This window comes from Ylistrum balloti, unplaced genomic scaffold, assembly GCF_031769215.1.
Source record: "Ylistrum balloti isolate Yb309-2 unplaced genomic scaffold, AGI_CSIRO_Ybal_v1 Utg369812, whole genome shotgun sequence".
Taxonomy (NCBI): Eukaryota; Metazoa; Mollusca; class Bivalvia; order Pectinida; family Pectinidae; genus Ylistrum; species Ylistrum balloti.
The window spans coordinates 329040-352381 of record NW_026781984.1 but is presented as its reverse complement, the minus strand read 5'-3'; the positions used below and the strand labels follow the sequence as shown (position 1 = coordinate 352381).

Genomic DNA, 23342 nt, shown 5'->3' with positions numbered 1-23342 from the left:
CTATGTGGAGATTAGCTGTGCGTCACCCGTAAATTTGTTCAATACGATCTGCATACATCCTCCCTAACATCTGCCTCCTTAAACTTTTTAATAGTGGCCATTCAAGTACATATATCGATAAATAAAATAGTAGAAGAGGCCCCTCAGTCACGGGAGATTGGATTTGCACTCTGAAAGGCTCTTAAACGACGTCGGATGTGGCTGAGCAGCTGATGTGGGAAGGGCACTGCCTCCCACACAGATGTCAGTTGTGATCTGGAGCTGGTCGGACCGGTTTGGGGCGGACTAAACACCCCAAAAGATCGACCATTTCTAGGGTTTAGCGGAATGCAATTTGGGAAGGATATAGGAATGTTTATAGCTGTTTTATCTTTTATTAAGTAGAAAATGTTCAACCACTCTCCCCACCCTTCCGAAACGCTCGGTTTTAGTCTCCTCGTATTTTCAATGATCTCAGTGTGCGTATATACATCTTTCCTTTGTTCACATTTTGCCCTTGTTTTAATTACTTTGGGTTTTAATTCAGATGATTTGGTCGAATGAAGCATCAAACTATGATACAATGTATCGATAAGTAACATAGCAATATCTATTATTGTCCATTTGGACGGATGTAACTGTAGAAATAGATATTTTAATTTCGCTATCCTCTTGTGTATTGGTAACGCGTTGATTTCTATACTGTGTAGTACAATCAGCAATTTATGTTTAAATGGGGCTAGTTCCAGGTGATGTCGTTTAACAAGGGTTATACTGTGGTCACATTTCTTCTGGACTTACACTGACCAGTGGTCAGAGTGATAGTTATCATTAAGCTGATGGTTGCCCCGGAGATGATATGGCAAAAGTCAGGCTGTGGTTTGTAACGTGGCAGCTGGAAACACAAATATCTAGACGTCGATAATGTTCACCTGGGAGCCAGTCGTGATGGAAGTGAACAGTCCGGTACTAACACGTCAGCAGGCTCGTTGCTCTCCCTACAGATCACCTACGCTAAACCTTGTGTTCCGACGAATCAAAAAGGCTTAAATAGACAACTTTGCCTACGTCTGATGCCAAACACGGTGCTACAGAAGTTGATTTCAGAATACTTCAATGTAAATCAATGTTAATGTTTCTCATGTTTTTGAGGTGATACGTCATGCCTGACTGCTGACAGTTTTGCTCATGTCCTTTTTGTGCTCATACTGTGTGTTGAAGTTGTTCGTCCCTGGTGTTCACGTTTTCGTACATTTCATCCTTGTGCGTTATTGCCTGTGCGTTATTGCCTTGGTCTATTTCATTCTGTGTTGAAACTTTTATACATTTCATCCTTTCTAGTTGACAATTGTACATCTTGATATAAACAACTAAAATACACTTTTTTATCTGTTATTTATTACATGCTGTAACAAGCTATCTTCGTCACTAAAGCACTATTTAAAAATCAATGATAATACGCACTAAATGTGTATACAGTTTTTGGTAACAAAAATCCTAGAAATTAATGTAAATGATACAAACAAATAAGGTATCAAAATCACCATTAGAAACAAAAATATCCACTACTGCTATATACAGACAGGGGCTACCACTTTGCCCTAATCTAATGGTATTGATTCCTTTGTGGTGTATCCATCAGACTTCCAGCATCAAGTACGAAAACATGCAATTTGCTGCTCTAATAAGTCATGAAATGCTTATTAAGGCAAATGGTCAAGTCCATTTCCGCCAGAAAATGTACAACAATAGACGCCATATTATCAAGTTAGAGGATGACGCGTAAAAATAAAAATCCGGGCACCATTATATGCCAGAGCTACTTGAGGTTTACTGGTCCGTACATTAACGGTATTGGTTCATCATGTTTGCTCCCTTAGTGAAGTTAGCTTTTGAGATCGTTAAACGATAAAATATATGTCAATATCGGGTAGATGGTCTATATCTATGTGACAAGATATTAATCACTTCACGCTAGACCTCTATGCCGTTACAGTTTATATCTTCAAAACAATTATGACTTGATATCTAGTACGTTAAGTTCAATATCAGTCCTCTCGGTGCGGCTTATCTTGTGATACAGTCAGACCTCGCTCCGACTCTGAACAACATGTCACTTTCACATCTTCTTTGAAGAGTAAACTCTCACGTTTGCACGTTCATATTTCCTTTAAAATGAGAAGTCCTTCTTTCCTGCATTCCAATTTCCGTTGTATACGGTAACATTCTCTTCTTTAAAAACAATATTCAGTGACGTCATACTTTTGATTTTTCGTCATTTCGTTTCGTCTTTGTTGAAGCCCCCTGTGTATACTTTCATGCGATCCTCTTCATGTAGCTTTTGCATGATATCACGGTAGGTAGGATTCAGTTTATCCATTCAAGCGATAAGGGAGCTCCACCAACAAAGGATGCTCTCCTATATATTGGAGCTTATATGCTAATAGATTCATGGTATTGGGAAGAATTGTTATATATCCAGTTCGTCCTGGGCAAACTAGTTAAGGAGTACATGACTGCACTCTTTCTGGAACGTTTATTTCCGTATGGTCCCATTGTTTGTTAGCACGCATTGTTAATATATCCGGAGACCTCTTAAAATAAATTCTTTTTGAATTATTTTTTAATGAGAATTTCTTTTCCAATATGAATTCCTTTTGTGTTTCAGACAACTGCTTCTCGTTCTCTTTTTCAGGTGAGCATTTCTTGCTTTTGTGGCAGACTTTTTCGGTTTGACATTGCAACTCGTCCACAGCGTTATTGCTTTCGTTGATCTGTAGTTTGTTGGTGCTAATCGAGGAATCGTTGTTGATCGAAGCGCGTCGTTTGACTGGGATGTTATCGACGTTGGCAGTATTTGTAACCTTTGCAACAATGTTTCTGTCACTGACATTTCTGTCCGAGGCATTGCTAGCTTCGTTGTTGGTACAATCAGATCTGTCAACAGAAGTCTCTTTGTTCATCTGTTGCATCTGCAATGACAGTTGGCGCCATGTTGTTATCGTAGCCGAAGTGTAAACCTCTTGTAAAGAATGTTCAATGGCAGCTGATGAGCAACTATCGTCTCTTTCGTCCAAGGAGGCCGGACCGATATTTTCGTCTAAGACTCGCAGCGCGGAAGTCACGGGTGAAGAATCGGCTGTATTTTCTTTCGATGCAAGCGCGTGTTGGCGTGCATGACTCAAAAAAGGTTCCCCACTCCGAACTTTTATATTACATATCTTACATTTTTTGTACGTAATATGCATTTTTGCATGGCGTACTAGTTCTTCTTGCGAAAACAGAACTTCCTGACATGTTGCACATGAGAACTTTTCTTGAAAGGATACTTGTGGTGTTTTACTGTCCTCTTGCTTGTATCTGCCACATCCTTCCTTTCTTACGTGTTTCTTGCACTGTTTTTTATTTTTAAAATAGTAACCACAAAACATACACTTGTAATGCTGCTTTCGTTTATGCTTTTTCATTTTTGAACGGCCGAGACAGGCCCATTGGCATATCGAACACTTATTCAATTTCAACTTATTTATAGTTTCCTTTTTCTCGCCTCTCTTCATTTCTTCGAGATATCGTAATATGGTTTCTCCGTGCACCGCTATATGTTCATATAACCTTTCTTTAGACAAGTGGATGGAGCAGATTGGGCACTTCTCTGCTGCATTAATTCGTTCATGAGTTCGAGTATGTTTTCCGAATTCTTCGACTGTTTCGAACTCAGAATCGCATATTTTGCACGAGAACATCGCCGTGTATTCTACAAAACAATCAACACCCGAGTCGTCTTCCATCTTTTCATCCTTTTCTTTCTCCATGAAAATATCGCTATCATCCATATTTTCACCCGAGTCAACAATTTCAACAGCGAGGTTCTTTTTCAAAGAATCGGTATCTTGTATCTTTTCCATGGTTTCTTCTCCCCCTTTTACAGAAAAGTCCGTCCGCTTGTCACTTGCTTGCCGCACATTATCGGTAACAACGTACACTTCTGTGTTTTCTGGCCGCACAGGTGGGATATATGTGTTATAGGCATTGTTTATACACGTGTAACAAATTGGCACTATTTCTGAACGATATGTGTTCTCCATATTGTTAAAAGTATCATTCACATTCAATTGAGGATAAAATTCCATTTTCACCTGAATAAGTTGCTCTACACTCATCACTGCAGCACAATTGTTGCAACTCAGAAGATATGGTCCGCCCCTTGAACTCGGGAAGAGCTGATCGGGAGGAATATATTGGTAACCAAGATCAAACACGGTCTTTCCGTTATTATCAATCAGCTGTTCGTCCCACTCCCAGTCCACTTCCTCGGTATCCCCAACCTCTGCACCAAATACGACTGGCATTCTGGTAGGTTCGGCGAATCTCCTACAAACAGCAAGGATGGAAAGTAGAGTACAGTGGAAGGCTTGAATAGATACGTAGTACCTGCCGACCACAACAACTGGAGGACAGCGCTGATGCCGCAATAAACATGAAATTTTCTAAACATGGTTTAAGTAATCGACATTTTGGCCTCATACTTTGCGATTGTTTTGCAACACTTTTGTTACTTTGTCGTAATATTCCTAGTTAGTGTTTTCATCTAACATTCTTAGAATTTTGTTTCACCTTCCAAGTTAGTGTTCTCTTATAGCATTCCTATTAAGCGTTCTCTCTTTACATTCATAGAGAGTGTCCTCTAAGCATTCTCTCTCGGTATTTCTAGTTTATGTTCCATAATAATACTACTTGGCTTTCGCTCGTATAATTCTGGTTTTTGTTCTTGCGTAACGTTAATAACTACCATTTTCTTGATTCAAGAGTTATCGTTCTCAAGTGGTATACTTGGCCATTCCTCTCTCTCTCTTCTGACTTTCCTACAAATGTAATTCATGTTCTCACTAAACATTCCCTGTGTTCTCTCTTAACTTTCCTATTTAGTGTCCTCTCTTAACTTTCCTAGTTAGCGTTCTCTCGTAACATTTCTAGTGTTCTCTCAAAATTCCTTCTGCTCTCTCTCTCTTAACAATCCTAGAGTGATTTTTTCAACAGTTCTAACTAATGTTTCCTCTAAACATTCCTAGTTAGCATTCTCTCTTTATATTCCTAGTTATTGTTCTCTCTTAACACTTCAATTAAATGTTATCTTTAAACATTCCTAGTTGGCGTTCTTACATTTCTAATAAGTGTATTGTTAATAGTACTAGTTTCTGTCCTCTTTCATCATTCCTAGTTTCCAGTCTCTCTTTACGTTCCTAGCTAGTGTTTTCACGTATTCCTAACTAGTTTGTTTTCTATCACCAATCGTATTGAGCGTTCTCTTGTCGTAGCTTTTCTCGTTGACAATCTCATGTGGTATTTATTTCCCGTTTTTCTGAAGTTTTAAGACGACATTCTTTATTACTGACTTTCACGTCTAGTGTTCTCGTAAAACATTTATAGTTAAACTTCAATTGTTATAGGAAAGATCTTTTCACTCCTGTAGTATCGAGATACTTCAACTTCTGTTGACCAGCATGAGAAGTGAAATCATTTATTTTCACCAGATTTTTTATTCCTTTATTTCGCGGGTACTCAACGAATTCATACGCCCAAGAACTGTAAAAATTAGTATAAATAGTTGAATTGAGCTATATTCACCCCATTAAATCAAATGCCATGAAAAATATTATTTCTTAATTTTTAAACCACGAAAATTGAACCCAACAAAAAAAAAAGATTTTTCAGTATTTCGGTGTACTAGATGACAAACGATAAGACATATCGCGACACATGACAACGATCTAACAATGATCTTATAAAATCATGAAATAAATTATATAACAGTTTTATTTCAAAATTTTCCAGCGCATCTAATCGACCCATTTGTGGCCGGTTTGTTGTTGTAGTAGTTAGTTACCTGTGTTCAGTTTAGACCTTGTTCCTGGGATATATCATCGGAGGGATTCGTCAGAGATCAGGCCAATCTGAAAAAAAAGCAAAACCAGGTTCTCAACAAAAAGGACTACTATAACGTTAAAAACACATGTTCTAGGAAGGGGATTTTTTTTCGTTTTTCCTCCGATTCACTCGTCCACGTGATTGTCACGCTCGGTTAGAGTGATTAACTTTTGAGCCGAGGCACTGAATAAAACTGAATAGAATTATTGATTGAATAGATATCTGGATTGAATTAAACAGAATTGACCAATGCGAAGAATCTGGTCAATTATAAATATGATATATATATATCGGTTGGTCATGATAGTATATAACCTACTAAATACTTCAAATAGTAGTTACTGGTGGGGTGGAGGTTGGGGTGGGATGGGAAGAGGTGGGGTGCTGGAGGGGGGGGGGAGTCACAATAAATAAGGATCTCTACACGGTGAAAAAGACGGTTACGGTATTATCGCAAAAAAGCAAACAAAACGCCAAAATGTCTTCTATACAATTTAAGTAGACATGCATTTAAAAAAACCGATAAAATCACAACATTTCACAAAATAAATCCCAAAATCAACAAAAAGTAGTTGTAACAAACATCTAGTATACTGGGTGATGTATTACTGAAACACATTTCTTATCGTATCACTAGGTTAAATTCACTGTCATTGGAACGTTGGAAAATGTGCATATTACTAACGTTCAAATGTATTCGGTCGTATGTAAAACGTCTGCATAACACGGAGTTCAAATTACCTTATATACAGGCAAGTTAATACATTTTCCATATCGAAATGGCTGGATGTTTGTAATGTCACACAAAACCACGTCGATGCTATACCCTTCACCGCTCAACGCCTCGGACTGCTAATGGTTAAATAAATGTAAAAGTACCTCGCCGAGATTTTTAAATATCAATCATATTTTGCACACGAACCCAATCCATTGTTATGACGGTGTAGCTCCTCCCCTTTCCATACATTGTTTGACTGACCAAGCGGCAATATATTTGTCACTTTACCCGTAAACATAGCCTATCACGACTGTGTATATATTTTCTTCCCAGAACACCTGCCGGGACTACCTGCGTAGAACATGATTTAATAGTCTAGCACACAAACGCAATATGTACCGCCCGGGTCGTTTTAGAATTATCCGACGGGTCGTATCAGACAACGTCACTACTTGAGGCTAGAGGTCAGGAACGAATATTCTAACTAGTCCAAACATGTCTCGTATAAAAAAGTGGAAAAGAAAATCAAAGACCTGCACTTGGTATCAAAGGGTTTCATCGTCATTAGGATGATCGTCAACAGATGGCGCTGTTTAACTGAGAGAGCGATCTCATCATGATAATTTTATATACGTGATGTAATATCGGATGATTATGTATATCAGCTTTTTATGGTCAAACTATAAAATCCATGTCGATTCTCGATTAATTGCTGAAAATCGTGACAATTAATGCCGATAATGAACATCTCGGTGACGAACAGAACCATGCTGATTAGGAAGATACCATTTAAGGTAACGATTCATAAAAGGTATCACTGGGGAAAATAATATGCCGGTTTTGAAAACATCGCTGTAAAATTGTAACAGTTCGTGTCGATTAGGAAAACATCACTGACCAATCGTCACCATTCATTCCGATTCTGAAGATTTCGCCGACAAATCTTCACCATACATCCCGATCACGGTAAAACATCACGCCGATTATACAGATTTCGCTCACACAAAACAGTTCATGCCGATTCTGTATATATCGCTCACAAATCGCAAATATTCATGCAGATTCTGTATATATCGCTAAAAATTGTAACAATTCATGCAGATTCTGTATATATCGCTAAAAATCGTAACAGTTCATGCTGATTCTGTATATATCGCTAAAAATCGTACCAGTTCATGCTGATTCTGTATATATCGGTAAAAATCGTAACAGTTCATGCTGATTCTGTATATATCGGTAAAAATCGTAACAGTTCATGCTGATTCTGTATATATCGCTAAAAATCGTAACAGTTCGTGCTGATTCTGTATATATCGCTAAAAATCGTACCAGTTCATGCTGTATATATCGCTAAAAATCGTATATATCGCAGTTCATATATCGCTAAAAATCGATTCTGTATATATATCGCTAAAAATCGTAACAGTTCATGCTGATTCTGTATATATCGGTAAAAATCGTAACAGTTCATGCTGATTCTGTATATATCGCTAAAAATCGTATATATATATCGCTAAAAATCGTAAGTCAGTTCTGTATATATCGCTAAAAATCGTAACAGTTCGTGCTGATTCTGTATATATCGCTAAAAATCGTACCAGTTCATGCAGATTCTGTATATATCGCTAAAAATCGTACCAGTCCATGCAGATTCTGTATATATCGCTAAAAATCGTAACAGTTCATGCTGATTCTGTATATATCGCTAAAAATCGTACCAGTTCATGCAGATTCTGTATATATCGCTAAAAATCGTAACAGTTCGTGCTGATTCTGTATATATCGCTAAAAATCGTACCAGTTCATGCTTCTGATTCTGTAACAGTTCGTGCTGTATATATCGCTAAAAATCGTACCAGTCCATGCAGATTCTGTATATATCGCTAAAAATCGTAACAGTTCATGCTGATTCTGTATATATCGCTAAAAATCGTAACAGTTCGTGCTGATTCTGTATATATCGCTAAAAATCGTAACAGTTCATGCTGATTCTGTATATATCGCTAAAAATCGTAACAGTTCGTGCTGATTCTGTATATATCGCTAAAAATCGTACCAGTTCATGCTGATTCTAAATATATCGCTAACAAATAGTAATAGTTCATGCACATTCTGTAGATATCGCTTACAAATCGTTTCAATTAAGGCTCATTTTAACGATCACTCTGTTAAAACAATAAATTTTCGAGCCGATTGTTAAAATATTACATTTCCCTCTGATTTTAACAATAATGTTGACGAAAATTCTCATCCATTATAACGACATCGCACTACAATCTATTTACACATAGTACAATAATACAACTCACAGCATCACGACATTGTGATAAATTATCTCAATTCAACCCAAGTATAACGATAAAGTACTAGAACAATAGCTGACGCATATCATAACGATAAGTCGGCACCATGTTTACTACATATTAATTAACTTCTTCAGAGCAAAATTTCGCTGATGTACAAATATCATTGAATATTTACAAATGTATATAGGTATCACCAATAACTGTTTCAAAATTCAAGTTAACCGCACCGATTAATAAAGTTACCATTCTTATTGATCATCACGCTATCGTCCAAACCTTTACCGATGCTAATGAAAAATCGTCCATATAATTTGCACGCTTGTACAAATAACTTCACCCTGTAGGAATGAAGTTGTAACAAAATACATCGGCGACAAAACAACATTGGATAACTTTTGGTGTGTTTCGAGCCATGTACATTTGCAATTTATCGAAGGAAAATACCTGTCTACATTACGAGTAAAGAATTCCTTAATACATATATTTTTACCATACCTTGGTTCCTAGCCTGGATAACTGATATTTGTGTAATCCCGAGCTGTATTTCGGAGCCCTTTCCCGTGTAAGCAACATGCGTGTAATACTGTACTGCTGGTTCTGTGCCTTGTGGCGATATACTGATAGTCATGCTGGTATACAAATAGGCACACGAACCACGTGAAATATTCTAATTGGTCATAATTTTTGCACGTGGCACTTATCAACTAAGCACCTCCCCTTTTTTAAACATCACCAAACCACCGCTTGTGGTTCCCGTTGAATTATCACTAGACGACAATCTTTTTTCACCACTTTGCACACGAGACGTGAACCGTAAACCCCGCCTTCTGTGGGAACGGAAATTTCCATCACGAGAGGGTTTGTGTACTGATAATATATGACCCTTGATCTTGACCTAAATAAACACTGTGATTTGGTGTGCTCGGCAAGTCATCGCACCTAACGTGTATACATACATTCTTGGTGGTAAGCCGCCCATTACGACAGTGAACCTAGACACGTCGTTGGTGAATCAGCACACTACGATTTGCTTACTGGGCACACAACAATTATCTCATTTAAAATCCAGCTCACATTTCCTTTTCATTACATGGCCGCATATATTTAACAGTGAAGAAATTACAAGATGAAAATGAGAACTATCCCCTATTTTATTAACAGTCTCTTACTAGCCAATGATTTCGTCGCTCTCTTGTACACAATTTTTATTTTTTATCAATGTTACTTAAAGATATAAAACATATGTGGTCGGACAGGTGACGCCATACCTTTTCGCGTCCATTCCGGAAATCAAACCCCGGAAGGCTGGGTGAAAGGCGAGTGCGTTACCACTGCGCCATCCGACCTGTTCTGTATTACCTTCTACAAACTAGACATTGAAACGAGATATTCTTCTCGTTCTACTTTTTAATTCACAACCAGTTAAACAACAAAAAAGCACCTCTAGAAAGGAAACAAATATAATGTATGTTACCTTACGACAAAGCTAGAGTAAATCTCTTAAAAAATACTTCCGGAAATCCTTATGAGAATGTCTATCTGTATTTTTTAATATATCCTCGTTATAATATGCAAAGACGTAGTCTACTCTCAAATATCTATTATCTAAACTTGAATGTGGTTATTTTTTCTGCTTCTAGGAAATGAAAATATGTCGGTAAATACAAAAACATTTTTGTAATGTGCAAAAATGACACCATATCCAGCCATAGGTTTAGTAACTGTGATACGACAATAACTTATCAACTTTATTATCGTTGTATAAAAATTAATGTTAGTCATTTGTTGAAGTATGATGAAAGGAAAGTGCACAAGTGTGTTATCTGTTTATTGGTGTACTGTTGAGATACGTATCAGAAGATACGTATCTGGAGACCTATCAGAGGGTGCGTATCTGGAGACCTATCAGAGGATACGTATCTGGAGACCTATCAGAGGGTGCGTATCTGGAGACCTATCAGAGGATACGTATCTGGAGACCTATCAGAGGGTGCGTATCTGGAGACCGACCCAGAATAAAGATATAGAAAAGATTTTTATACCATTTCCAACAAGGATGAGTGATGCATAAAAAGCTGAATGAGCAAAGGTAGCCAGACCCAACATGTCTGACATGTCAAATATATCAGATTTAATGATACGATGATGATGATGATGATGATGATGATGATGATGATGATGATGATGATGATTTTTAATATTTTGATGATGATGATGATGATGATGATGATGATGATGATGATGATTTTTAAGATTTTGATGATGATGATGATGATGATGATGATGTGTTTGATGATGATGATGATGATGATGATGATGATGATGATGATGATGATGATGATGATGGTTTTTCGTCTAATACTTTTATCTATTACTATCTAGGTTTTATCGTCATATATAGAAATAAGACCATATTAATATGATTAACCTGGAAGAAAGATATTAAATCACATGTCTGTTCCATCTTATCTATCAGTAAACATGAGATGAACTTTTATCATCATGTAATAATCTAACTGGTCAAGCTCTTATCTTCCCCACTAACATATAATCTGGTGTAGATTTGTCCTTGGCATAGCCCTGGCCGGTGTACCCGAAATCTATACGATCGCTAATAAAATCTACTTGAACCAACATTGCTGGTTTCGTCTGACATCAAAGAAAGTACTACAATCGTTTCCGTGACTCTGCCCGTCGCTAGGCATTATCCAAGATCTAATGATATAATATTGATATATTTTATAACTGGTTACTTGACATATTCACCTATGGCAACATGTATTTCTGCCATGTAAACATGTAATCTGTCTATAGACTCTGGACATAATGACGATAAGGTTTTGGATATAGCGAATATTCATATTTTGCTCAATACAAAATAAGAGATTTTACTAATATAAAAATTTTGATATCATTTTAGATATGATGTATTATGGTTCACGTTGTGGTCAGAATGTTATTTCTCGTGTAAGTAATTGTGCCGAATCTGTTAACATTGTCCTTCATCATCCTTAATAAATGTTCAATCATAGGTCACTAAATTTTTTACCTTAGCCTGAAGAAATAAGTCCCTAATATTAAATAATACTCTAACATGACTGTGATAGTTTCGATTACTAACCTTAAGATTTTAATCAACACTATAATTAAGAGCAGAAAATAAAAAAAAAAACATAACATTTTGAATTCCACAAAATTGCCAATCATTTTAATCATATCTATGCTATGAGCTGCATCTCCCGAATATGTTCCCTTAATTGTTCATTTTGTGTCTAAAACCTTTGAAATACTTTCTCGATAAAATTTGAATAATATAAAAAAAGCAACAAAGCTGTCATTGACTATCTTCGGTAATAAAAAGACACTAGCCATATATGGTACTTAAATGTATTCCGTAACCAACCAAACAAAGAGGCTCACCTCTAGAACAAGAACCAACCCCCCCCCCCGCCATTTGCATATAGTTTGCTATATCAAGCTTAAAGTAGAGAGCACGAGGCCGATAAACGAACGATTGTAAAAAAGATACAGGTGCCAGTTTATAGATATCGAGTTTTTATGTAGTATATAAACCTCTAGACCAACAATTACCTGTCGCCCATTTTATTTATACTTGCTTTGCCAGTCTTTAGTGGGAATTTTAGAATTTAGGCTTGTCATTGTTATACGGGACTGTTCACAGATGAAAGGTAAAATCCTGAGAACCCCCTGATTTAGAAATATACTTATATATAAGATCAAGATGAAATAACGATTATTTTAGTCAGTTCTCACTGAGGGAGCTCACTTTATGCTGTGATTTGTAGTCTATGGGACTGTGATGACGTTTGTACGGGAATTCTGACGAGACTGTAGTATAAAAGAGATTTCTTTAAAGTTTCCAATAGTCTTTATTCTGGAGTGCTGCATTCAGAGTGACCGACACATAATACAATTTACAATTTAAATTACAGTTTTGATTATACCTAAAATGCTTATAAATGTACATACATAAATGCATAACGCTTAGGTGATATCAAACATATATTTAGGATTGTTTAGTACGTAACCCTTCACAATTGTGTCGGATGAAATAGCTCAAAAGAGCTAATGTTTGTACTGTTTTAAATACCGACAATAAATAAAACTTTATTATTATTATTATAATGCAAAATTTACACGTGGCTCGTTCTCGGAGGAACAATTGTATAGCAACGATTAACAGTAATTAAAACATTATTTCGAATCATATACTCCCTTATAATTCGTCACGAGTATTTCTTTAGTCAACTTCTTGTAAAAATAACAGGTTTGTATTTTTCTAAACAGTCGCGGCAATTCATCCGGAAGTACAACAAGCACATATAAAATTAAAACCAATTCCGGACAGGATTAGAATTTCCGAAAAGAGTGAGATAGAAATGTTAGAAATTATGAAAAATGAACTAGAATTATCAAATTAAAAGTAAAATTTTAATTTGACTTTTCTGATAATAAAAAAACATTACAATAACTAAAAAATAATTATCATTATGATATATCAAAAATCAATAATCATTTACATACACATATTGAATAAGAAGAATAAAATCTAATTTAACTTGAGACTCAATAATAATATGTATTTGCTAGAAAAATATTAAAGGTAAACTTGACTCATCTGAAGTATAAAAGAGATTTCTTTAAAGTGTCCAATAGTCTTTATTCTGGAGTGCTGCGTTCAGCTCAACCTTGGAAACTCTAGTGTACCCCAAAATGGTGAGAAGTTCGATTGACCAATCAAATTAAGATTTACGATACTTTAGCCAATAAAAAGTTACGTTTCTGGCCAGGTATTAAGAAATGATTTATTGCACATGACAAGCATCCCTTACATGTCATAAGTCGCTCTACGTGCAATCCTACGTAAGCGTAAAGCCTAAATTAACGCCTTATGTTAAATAGCCTATTGAGACACCCAGTGGTGTCAACAAGTAATTACATATAGGTGACTACCACTCTCTTTGATTTATACAAATGAACACTTTACAGCGCTGAACTAAATAGCTATAAAAACACTTTTGTAATTTTTGTATAGAAATTTTTGACGGGACATCTAAATTGAGTTTTACCTGCCATGTCTTGTTCCAAAACTTGAAGTACAAGTTTGCGGCTATATACTAAGTAATTTTAAAGTACATCTCTTAATTATGGTCTCATTTTAAACAAATAAAAGTTTTATATAAAGTTTCCGATTTGAAAAAAATTATTTACTTCACTTATCCAAATAACTTAAATAAAAGGCGTGATAGGACCAACGACATATTTTCAAAACCACATTGTACACAACTTTCACAAAAAGGGGTAAAGATGAAAAAATATTATTGATATCGATATATTAAAACTTTACACGTCTTTCTGAGAAATATTCAAGACTATATCATTCGTTTGGTTTAATATAAAAGTTGTTGAAATTCACTCTTTGTAAGCATGCTTCAATCTACGATCGTTGTTGAACCGAAGTCGCAAAATCCTTTAGACATTTTCATGAGGTCGGTATTTACTTTAAACACGTGTACGTCATATTCAGCCTACACAACGAACCCTTAAATGACAATACGCCTGCATTCTACCTGTGATGTGACGTCACGAAAAGCGGGCAGCACGTGCGACATCGCACTTGTACATATGAGTATGCAGATTACTCGTTTTTTTGTGGTGGCAGTTTAGATCTTCGTATATCATCAGTTTGTATTTTTACTGGGGCTCAATTTTATTATTTTTCCTTTGTTTTGATTTTCCCAAACCCTACAAAGTGTTTCTTAATAAATACTAGTCAGCTTTAGCATGTGGTAATCTGATCGTTGTATGATAATAACCGAGAAGAAGTTTTCCCGGTAACTTTCTTAATCTTGTAAATTAGCTTTTGAATACCAGCTGGAAACAAAGGCAACTTCCGTGAAGCGCTCTATGATGTATTAATAAACCCATGAATATCAACTGGAAGCAGTTCGATGCTTTTTTTTTTTTATTTCTAACGTGATCATTTTTTGTTTGTTTTATTTTTTGTATTTGTTTATGTTTTTGTTTAGTTGTTGATTATTTTTCATTATTTCTTTGATTTTTTTTGTTTGTTTCATTTCAATTTTCATGTGTTCAAGTTGGCAGTTATGAGATAATAACCAACAATTACTGTACAACGAATATATATGTCGATACCAGAAGTTGGTAAATATAGGAATGCATTGTAATTCAGACCTTTGAGCTATTGAATATGGTGTCTGATTTCGGCCGTCTCGTGGTATCGTGATGTCGCTTTGTCGCTTTGACGCATTTATAAACTGCAACAACCCGAGATTTAATAGATAAAATGTCGTCTTGTTGCGTTTTAAAACTGCGACAAGGTGACAACACGACAACATGGCATTTTGAACACGCTAAATAGCATACAGAATCTCAGATAGTCGGCCAAATGTCGCGTTGTCGGGATATCGCTGAAGGTTTAATTGATATGTTGGGTGAGAGTGACCGTATTTTTGTGTAATAGTAGAGAAATACAAGGTTTTTAGTTTTATTTTCTGTTTTGCCTGTATTATTTTGTACACGAGGTCCTTACTATGTAAACACATGGCATATGACAATGAAAGACTGGCTTTTTATATAAGCCTCTCCTGGCTGTCATTTGATTTGACAAAAAGTACATATTATTTTATATTCATTTAGTAAAATGATTCTTTAAATTACAACATCAAAATTTTATTCTTTTTAATAGAAATAATATATGATTTATATAATATTCATAATTTAAACCTTATTATAATAATCAACTTTGCTGCTTTCTTTATTCCAGGATCTATAAGTCAAGTCTATTTAAACTATTAAAAGTTAATATATATATTAAAAAGAATAAAATTTTGATGTTGTAATTTAAAAAATTATTTGGTCTGGAGAGAAGAGCGGAGACCACACAGGACAAAGGCTAGTCTCCTCTGACGGGAAGCCCGCTCGCTCGGACATTTGACCGATCAAGAACATCTCCACTTCTTAACTTTGATACGGTAAAGGTTGACTATTGTATATAGTTTACTTGTATATTGTATACAAATTCATGCAGACAATTAAAATACGCCCAACAAGGACTGGATTTCTTCATTCTCTCTACGACAGTTACACTGAAACATTTAACACGTTTTCATCATATATCTATACGGTGGTTTGATCAGGAGAAGTGGGGTATCTTTTCAATATTAACACAAACATATACCATGTATATATTATAATATTGCAAATACTGACCTCATATCAGAAGGAATTGATATTCCTGGAAAGCGTCCACGCGCTGACACCGACAATACAGTATGGTGTTGTGTCTAAAGTTCTGTATACACAAAAGATTCAAGATTAAGACTATTTGGTTACCTGTATTGTATAACGTAGACTCTGTTAAAGCGGCTATTACCTTAGATATCAACATCGGGAAATGGAGAATTCGGCTTATAAATAATAAAATATATCCATAATAAAGCGACACACGCGCCTATAACGTCAATTGTTTTGTTTTGTTTTGTTTTTTTTTTTTTTACATATTTTCGGCGTCGGAACATTGTTTATCTTTTTTTCTATTTTTCATATCGTTTTCCCGTAGCGTTTTTTTAACATTATAGTCGCATTACCTATTTTCATATTTACATCGAATATTAACACTTCAGGTGTTCATATGCGTATTGAAATGACAAAAGTTCAACAACCCAAGTTCCAAAGGTTCGAAGTTTTATTTAACATAATTCACCAGGTATGGCTCCATGAGAATAACAACAGGATACGTTACAACTATAGTAAAACAGTGGACCGACGACCCGTCACACTGGTGTATAACTAAATAATTTTCTTGGCGAAAAGTTCGAAAGTTCCTATAACATTTTAGGTTTCATATGGCCGAATGTGAGTAGCCGGAGACCGCAGGTTGGCGTCAGTAAAGGTTCTCCGAGCTGACTAACTCCGCAAGTCTCCAAGGCTGCTTTTATAATATCTGTGACATATGAATGTCAGCGATTGGTCAACTCCCCTGCCCACAACATTCCAGCGGGAGTCAGCATACCTGTTCTGCCCCAGGTCGGCTGACCTGTATCTATACAATCAAATTGTGTAAATTGAACTTAATTGATTTGTATTAATGGATACTTTGACCATCTTGAAATGGTACTCTATTTGGCTCTTGACCAACTGCCACGTACGTTCATTCTTTCTACCCATTTATTTTATCAGCCTGTGTTATCTCCATGGTCCATTATCGTCCAGTTAACCCATTACCCTAATGCACAATACACACAGTATTAGCATTGTTTACGCTACCACAGGAAAACATGATTATGTTGCACTAATATATATAATATAAAATACATATCTTGAAATAGTAATGAAACAGGATCATGTAATGATCATGTAATCATTACGTAATAAGGCCATTGTGTTACACGAACCGACTATAACGCCGGGTCCACATCACACTTAATAGATAAGCCGATAACACAACAAGCTGACAACACGACAACGCGACATTTTACCGTGCCGAACCAACTATAACGCCGGGTCCACATTACACTTTATAGATAAGCCGATAACACAACAAGCTGACAACACGACAACGCGACATTTTACCGTGCCAACCCGAGATTCCGTTGTGATGTCCTAAGGTCAGATGGAAATACCCCCTGCCAATATATAAAATTAGACTGTCTAAATATAGCACATTGGGGAATCCGGAGCCCAGTCACTTCCTGGACCAGAGCATGTATGCGAAGTATTCGGTAAATTCTATTTTCTTGGTTTTATTCTCTTTTGAAATACACACAAATATTTCACTCTGTTCCGCTGATATAAAGCAAACCTGTTGTAGCTCAGTCCATAGATATATAATCCTAGATGCCGCGCGACGGCATATTGGGAAGGTATTGTACAATCTGTCAAGTTACTACCATGTACAAATTGATGTTCTACAGAATGTGTGCCTTATCCGATTTACCTTTGTGTGATAGGGCCTATTAATTTTGACTTGTAAACATTATGTATAGTGTTGAGTAGAAAATATGGAAGATAGAACTTATGATAAAGCAGTTTGCTCTTCAAGAAAGGTCGCACTATACTTGTTTTCATTTTTGTCATGAATGATGTGATTGTTGTTGCATCAAATTCAAACAGTTATTGGATTATAGGTTTACCTTCTCTACACATGTATGTGAATGTTCAGTGTGAAGGCAAACAACATGCTACATTTCATTAGAATCGCCTGTAAGCGAGATCCGACTGTATATTACCTTACATTGTTTTGTCGTGGTCTCCTCATTCATAATGCACCAAAATTCAAGAAAGTAGCTAGTGGGATTATATCAAGGCATACTTTTATTGTGCGCTTGATTTTCTGGTGTCATTTTGCAGATTCACCCTGCATATTGTTATGTGACTACATATATTATTAATTAGTGCATCTCATGGTCAGAAGCTGCTAGCTGCTGTGTGGCACTTTGCATTCAGTGTTCTGCATGCTGATATAACCTTTAATAGATTGGCAACATTATTCACTCTACAAATTAAATGCGTAAATCCTGGGGTGTATTGTTCATCCCCCCTCCCCCTTTCCCGCTTGAAATGAGGTCCAGCAAATCATGAAGTCGCATGAATGACACTGATATATAATTAATTGCACTTTGATACGTAAGCCATTAAAAATAAATTCATTTTGGGGTGAACACCTGTCCAGGGACCAGGTCCACAGATCCACATGTTCGCTTCTATATAGCCTTTTTCATTGCAACAATCAAGTTACTATTACTATTTAAAAAAGGATGATTTTGAAAAAAAATGCTGTAAATTATTTCTTAATTGTTCAATTTTTTTTTATTTTATTTTTTTTTTGTTTGTTTTTTGTGGGGTGGGTTATTATATGTCAGTTTATTGTTAAAAGTATCCTATGCAAAATAAATGAGGAGTACATATATTTTTCCGTTATTTTTTCTTTAATTTTGATTTCCGATAACTCCACTTTGAGATGACTACAACATCTAACTTTTTCTCAGCTTTAAAATGAAGTATTATTTGTGTTGATACGTGGGCTAGTGACCGAGCTGTCACTAGTGGGATTTCTAGCATGAGGTCCATTGTGTAGCTATGGTTTGGCGATAGCGGCAATACCTTCCCAAGATGGAGGCGCTGCAGAAACGTTGCGTCAACAGTCGCAGATAGGCCGTGCGGCAGATTTAAAAAAAATACGCTTATATTTAATGACTACATGAAACCTGTTTTTAATAGTCAATTTACGACAGGTAGTCACACCGAGTTGGTCGCGGTTCGGTTGTACACGGGCTTCAGGAAACGTCACTGAAGAGAAGCTAAATAAACATTGATATTGTTTTATTTCACTCCGCGGACTTGAGTAAAACAATACGTATTTCCTTTATAAATTAGGTTTAAAACACTTAACGTATAAAACCACTTCTTTGAAAAAAGGATTATAGCGAGTACTTGTGTGAGGGGGTCCACGAGGTGTTAGGAGGAGGGTGTTGGGTGGGGTAGGTGTTTAATTATCCTAAATATTAAGAAAAAGACAGAAAGTACAAACCAGAAATGACATGTGCATGTGGTGAATTTTCAACAGGAAGCATCTGATGATAGTTCACTGTGAGAATTAACACCGGACTGTCTGTATACCACTGATTTACATTATTATATCATTTATACGAACACATGTAAATTAAGATCACATCACTTCAGTTATATTTGTTTCAAAATTAAAAAAAACATATATATAATGTGATAATATAAATTATTCCAATTAATATACATGCTAATTAGTTTGATTTTAAAATACTTGTTTGTGAACTTATGGTTTATTTCATATATACATATAAATATATGTAAAGTTCTAACGCCTCTGTTTATAAATAAGACAATTTCTGGTTTCAATGACACAAAATAAAATATAAACGTGAATAGAGGTATACATTACATCATGCAGTGTTTTCAATTTCCATTTAACGTCATTTATTTATTTATTCCACAATAATAAAGAAAATATATGTGAATACGAAAGATATATTAAGAGAGTTACCATACCTCCTATCTGAGAAATGTCTGGATCCCAAACTTGGTCAGGCGTCTTGCTTTACACATATGCACACCTTCCAACAGGTTTATATTCCGAGCTGATACGGACGGTTTCTACTCGAGAAACGACCACACGAGTGTTTTATACCCACAAACACATTTAAAAAAAAACAAATAACAAATATCCCTGATTGGATAAAATAGTCACGCTACGTGCTACAACTTGGTTCCATATCTGCTTGCGAGCTGTCATTCGTTCTCCAACAGACTATGAAACAATATAATCAATTACCATAACGATAGATATATCGAGTTAGCAGTTTGGTTTTTCTACCATTACTAAATATACCTGACTCCGCACGCTGCACTGGACAAAGGGAGCTAATGACGACCGACTTCGGAGCAATTAAACGCCATTCCTTCACAGCAACGACTACAACGCGCCTGCTTAACGAGGCCCCGTGTCCGTCGCGTTTAATCTCCAACTCAATCGTCTCCCTTACATCACCTTTCAAAGCCATACACCTTTTTTCCAATTTAATTCTTTATTATCTTGAGCCTTACAGCTCTTCAGTTCAAAATAGGCATTGTGTATATAAGTGTGAACAACGATGAAACACATACTTTCTCACCCAACCAATAAACACCACCAGTTCATATTACCTTAATAATACTTTCTTCTTCACAGATTATCATAAGTTGTATAAATTAAAACATTCTAGGTCTGTTACAATAATGTTTCTCAATGAAACGTTTCTTAAATCTGCATCTCGTTTGCGTTTAAGAACAAAATATGATAAATCTGCATTGTCACCACTGTTACACAAAGTTCAAATTGCAGTATTTTTTCTGTACTATTAAACGAAAGATTATAATATTGTCAGGTGTAAAAGTATCTTCATAATGCCATATGTACTCCACACCCAATCTAAAAAGTTCATTTCTCTCACCATATAACCATTCGCTCCTGTTTTCTAACCTAACAGGACTGTTAAAAACAAAGTTTTGATTTTAGACAATATTTAAGGATACGGACATTTCTGATAATTTCCAGTGGAGCTTTCTCTATTTTTTGGTAGACCATAACATTTGCAGGAGATTTAATCTTTTACAATAATTTAAATTTAGTTTTCAATATCTGGTTCTTTACAAAAACACAAAATTTCAGTCCATAATTTCAGATACTACAAACATGTGTCTATAACATGAAATTAAATAATTTTCCTTGCAAATATTAAATACAGTGAACAATGCTTTTTTGCTATATTAGTAGATTTTTGTTGTGTTTCATAAAAATTACCGTTAAAATGAAGTAAAGCTCACAAGTAATTAAATTCGTCTTACATTATCTAAAACACATCCATTAAAATACCATTTATCCTGCAACTGGTACTGCCGTTGTCGGAATACACCTTCCACATAAACTTTTGCCGTGACGGAAAAACAGCTGAATTTTAACACGTGCGGTAATTCGACAGACTTACACTCTGAATTTTTTTAAATATTACGGTTAGAAATATAAACAGTTGTTGAAATAGGCGATTCTATACGTTGTTATGAACAAGTTGATTTATGAAAATTCATAAAAACCGCTGTTATATCCGATGAAGTTTGGAACTATGTTTCAATGCGGAGCAATGGTTTTGACGTCTGTCATTAGGCAAAATTCAGCGTAACGTCAACATCAGCTAAACACAAATTGAACAAAAAAAAACTGTTGAAGTTTCACTAGTCTGATTTTCAATCAGTGTTACAGGATAAATAGAATACATGGTCAGTGTCGTAAAATAAAAGCTGTATTTTAAGACAATGACCATGAATTCTCTATCTATCTTCCTCTCGGAACCTACCCTCATAACAAAATATCATCACTTTTGATTTTTTTTATTCTTTTACTTTAAAAAATCCATTTATTTGTATACAATAATAACGAATCTAGTATTTTTCTGTAATCTCTCATCTGTTTCTCTCATATGTCACAGATATTATAAAAGCAGCCTTGGAGACTTGTGGAGTTAGAACATAGCTCGGATTTGCTGACGCCAACCTGCGGTCTCCGGCTATGAAACATCATCACTTTTGATTTTTTTTCGCAAGAAGTACCATGTCGTACCAATAAGAGTAAATTTATAGCTTCTACTTCAATAGCTGGACACTCATCTGTTCAGAAATGGATTTCACAATCATTTAAATATTAAGAAAACGAAAGAGGAGATAATCTTTCTCCTTGTAATCGTCCATTATTACAAACAATGAAATCAGACAGTATTATTATTATACTTTGTATAACACTTTATATCATTATATATAGAACGTATTATATTCAGCATCTGAACAATAATTCTCTTGTGTATATATGTTCAGTAAGTACCCCTAGCCCTAGAAGTGACTGGTACGAATTAACAAATTATCAAATTTTACAGATACCATCTGAAAACTGTTGAAAGTTTTCATTCTGCTTTCTACAACGTCAGCCGAGGGGGTGGTGACGACACTATTCTGAAGAAATACGTACCGAGACCATGTAAAATTCATTGTCGGTTGTCGAGATTTTAGGCTTGTATCCAGTATAATACTCTACTTATTTTGGGCTTGTATCCAGTATAATTCTCTACTTATTTTGGGCTTGTATCCAGTATAATACTATACTTATTTTGGGGCTTGTATCCAGTATAATACTCTACCTATTTTTGGGGCTTGTATCCAGTATAATACTCTACTTATTTTGGGCTTGTATCCAGTATAATACTATACTTATTTTGGGGCTTGTATCCAGTATAATACTCTACTTATTTTGGGCTTGTATCCAGTATAATACTATACTTATTTTGGGGCTTGTATCCAGTATAATACTCTACCTATTTTTGGGCTTGTATCCAGTATAATACTCTACCTATTTTGGGGCTTGTATCCAGTATAATACTATACTTATTTTGGGGCTTGTATCCAGTATAATACTATACCTATTTTGGGGCTTGTATCCAGTATAATACTCTACCTATTTTGGGGCTTGTATCCAGTATAATACTCTACTTATTTTGGGGCTTGTATCCAGTATAATACTCTACCTATTTTGGGCTTGTATCCAGTATAATACTCTACTTATTTTGGGGCTTGTATCCAGTATAATACTCTACCTATTTTGGGGCTTGTATCCAGTATAATACTATACTTATTTTGGGCTTGTATCCAGTATAATACTCTACCTATTTTTGGGGCTTGTATCCAGTATAATACTCTACCTATTTTGGGGCTTGTATCCAGTATAATACTCTACCTATTTTGGGGCTTGTATCCAGTATAATACTCTACCTATTTTGGGGCTTGTATCCAGTATAATACTATACTTATTTTGG

General features: G+C 35.5%; 1 protein-coding gene across 1 annotated transcript; it reads right to left on the bottom strand.

Moving 5' to 3' along the window:
• Positions 1 to 1406: 1406 nt before the first annotated feature.
• Positions 1407 to 9460, bottom strand: LOC132544879 (RE1-silencing transcription factor A-like). Its single transcript, XM_060208531.1, has 3 exons — positions 9424 to 9460; positions 5864 to 5930; positions 1407 to 4350 (listed from the first exon to the last, which is right to left on the bottom strand). The coding sequence occupies exon 3, from the start codon at positions 4326 to 4328 to the stop codon at positions 2481 to 2483; it is 1848 nt and encodes a 615-aa protein (XP_060064514.1). The 5' UTR covers positions 4329 to 4350; positions 5864 to 5930; positions 9424 to 9460; the 3' UTR covers positions 1407 to 2480.
• Between the last annotated feature and the right edge of the window lie 13882 nt (positions 9461 to 23342).

Excerpts from the sequence above, each read along its gene's own strand:
- LOC132544879 (XM_060208531.1), bottom strand. The coding sequence starts at position 4,328 with ATGCCAGTCGTATTTGGTGCAGAGGTTGGGGATACCGAGGAAGTGGAC.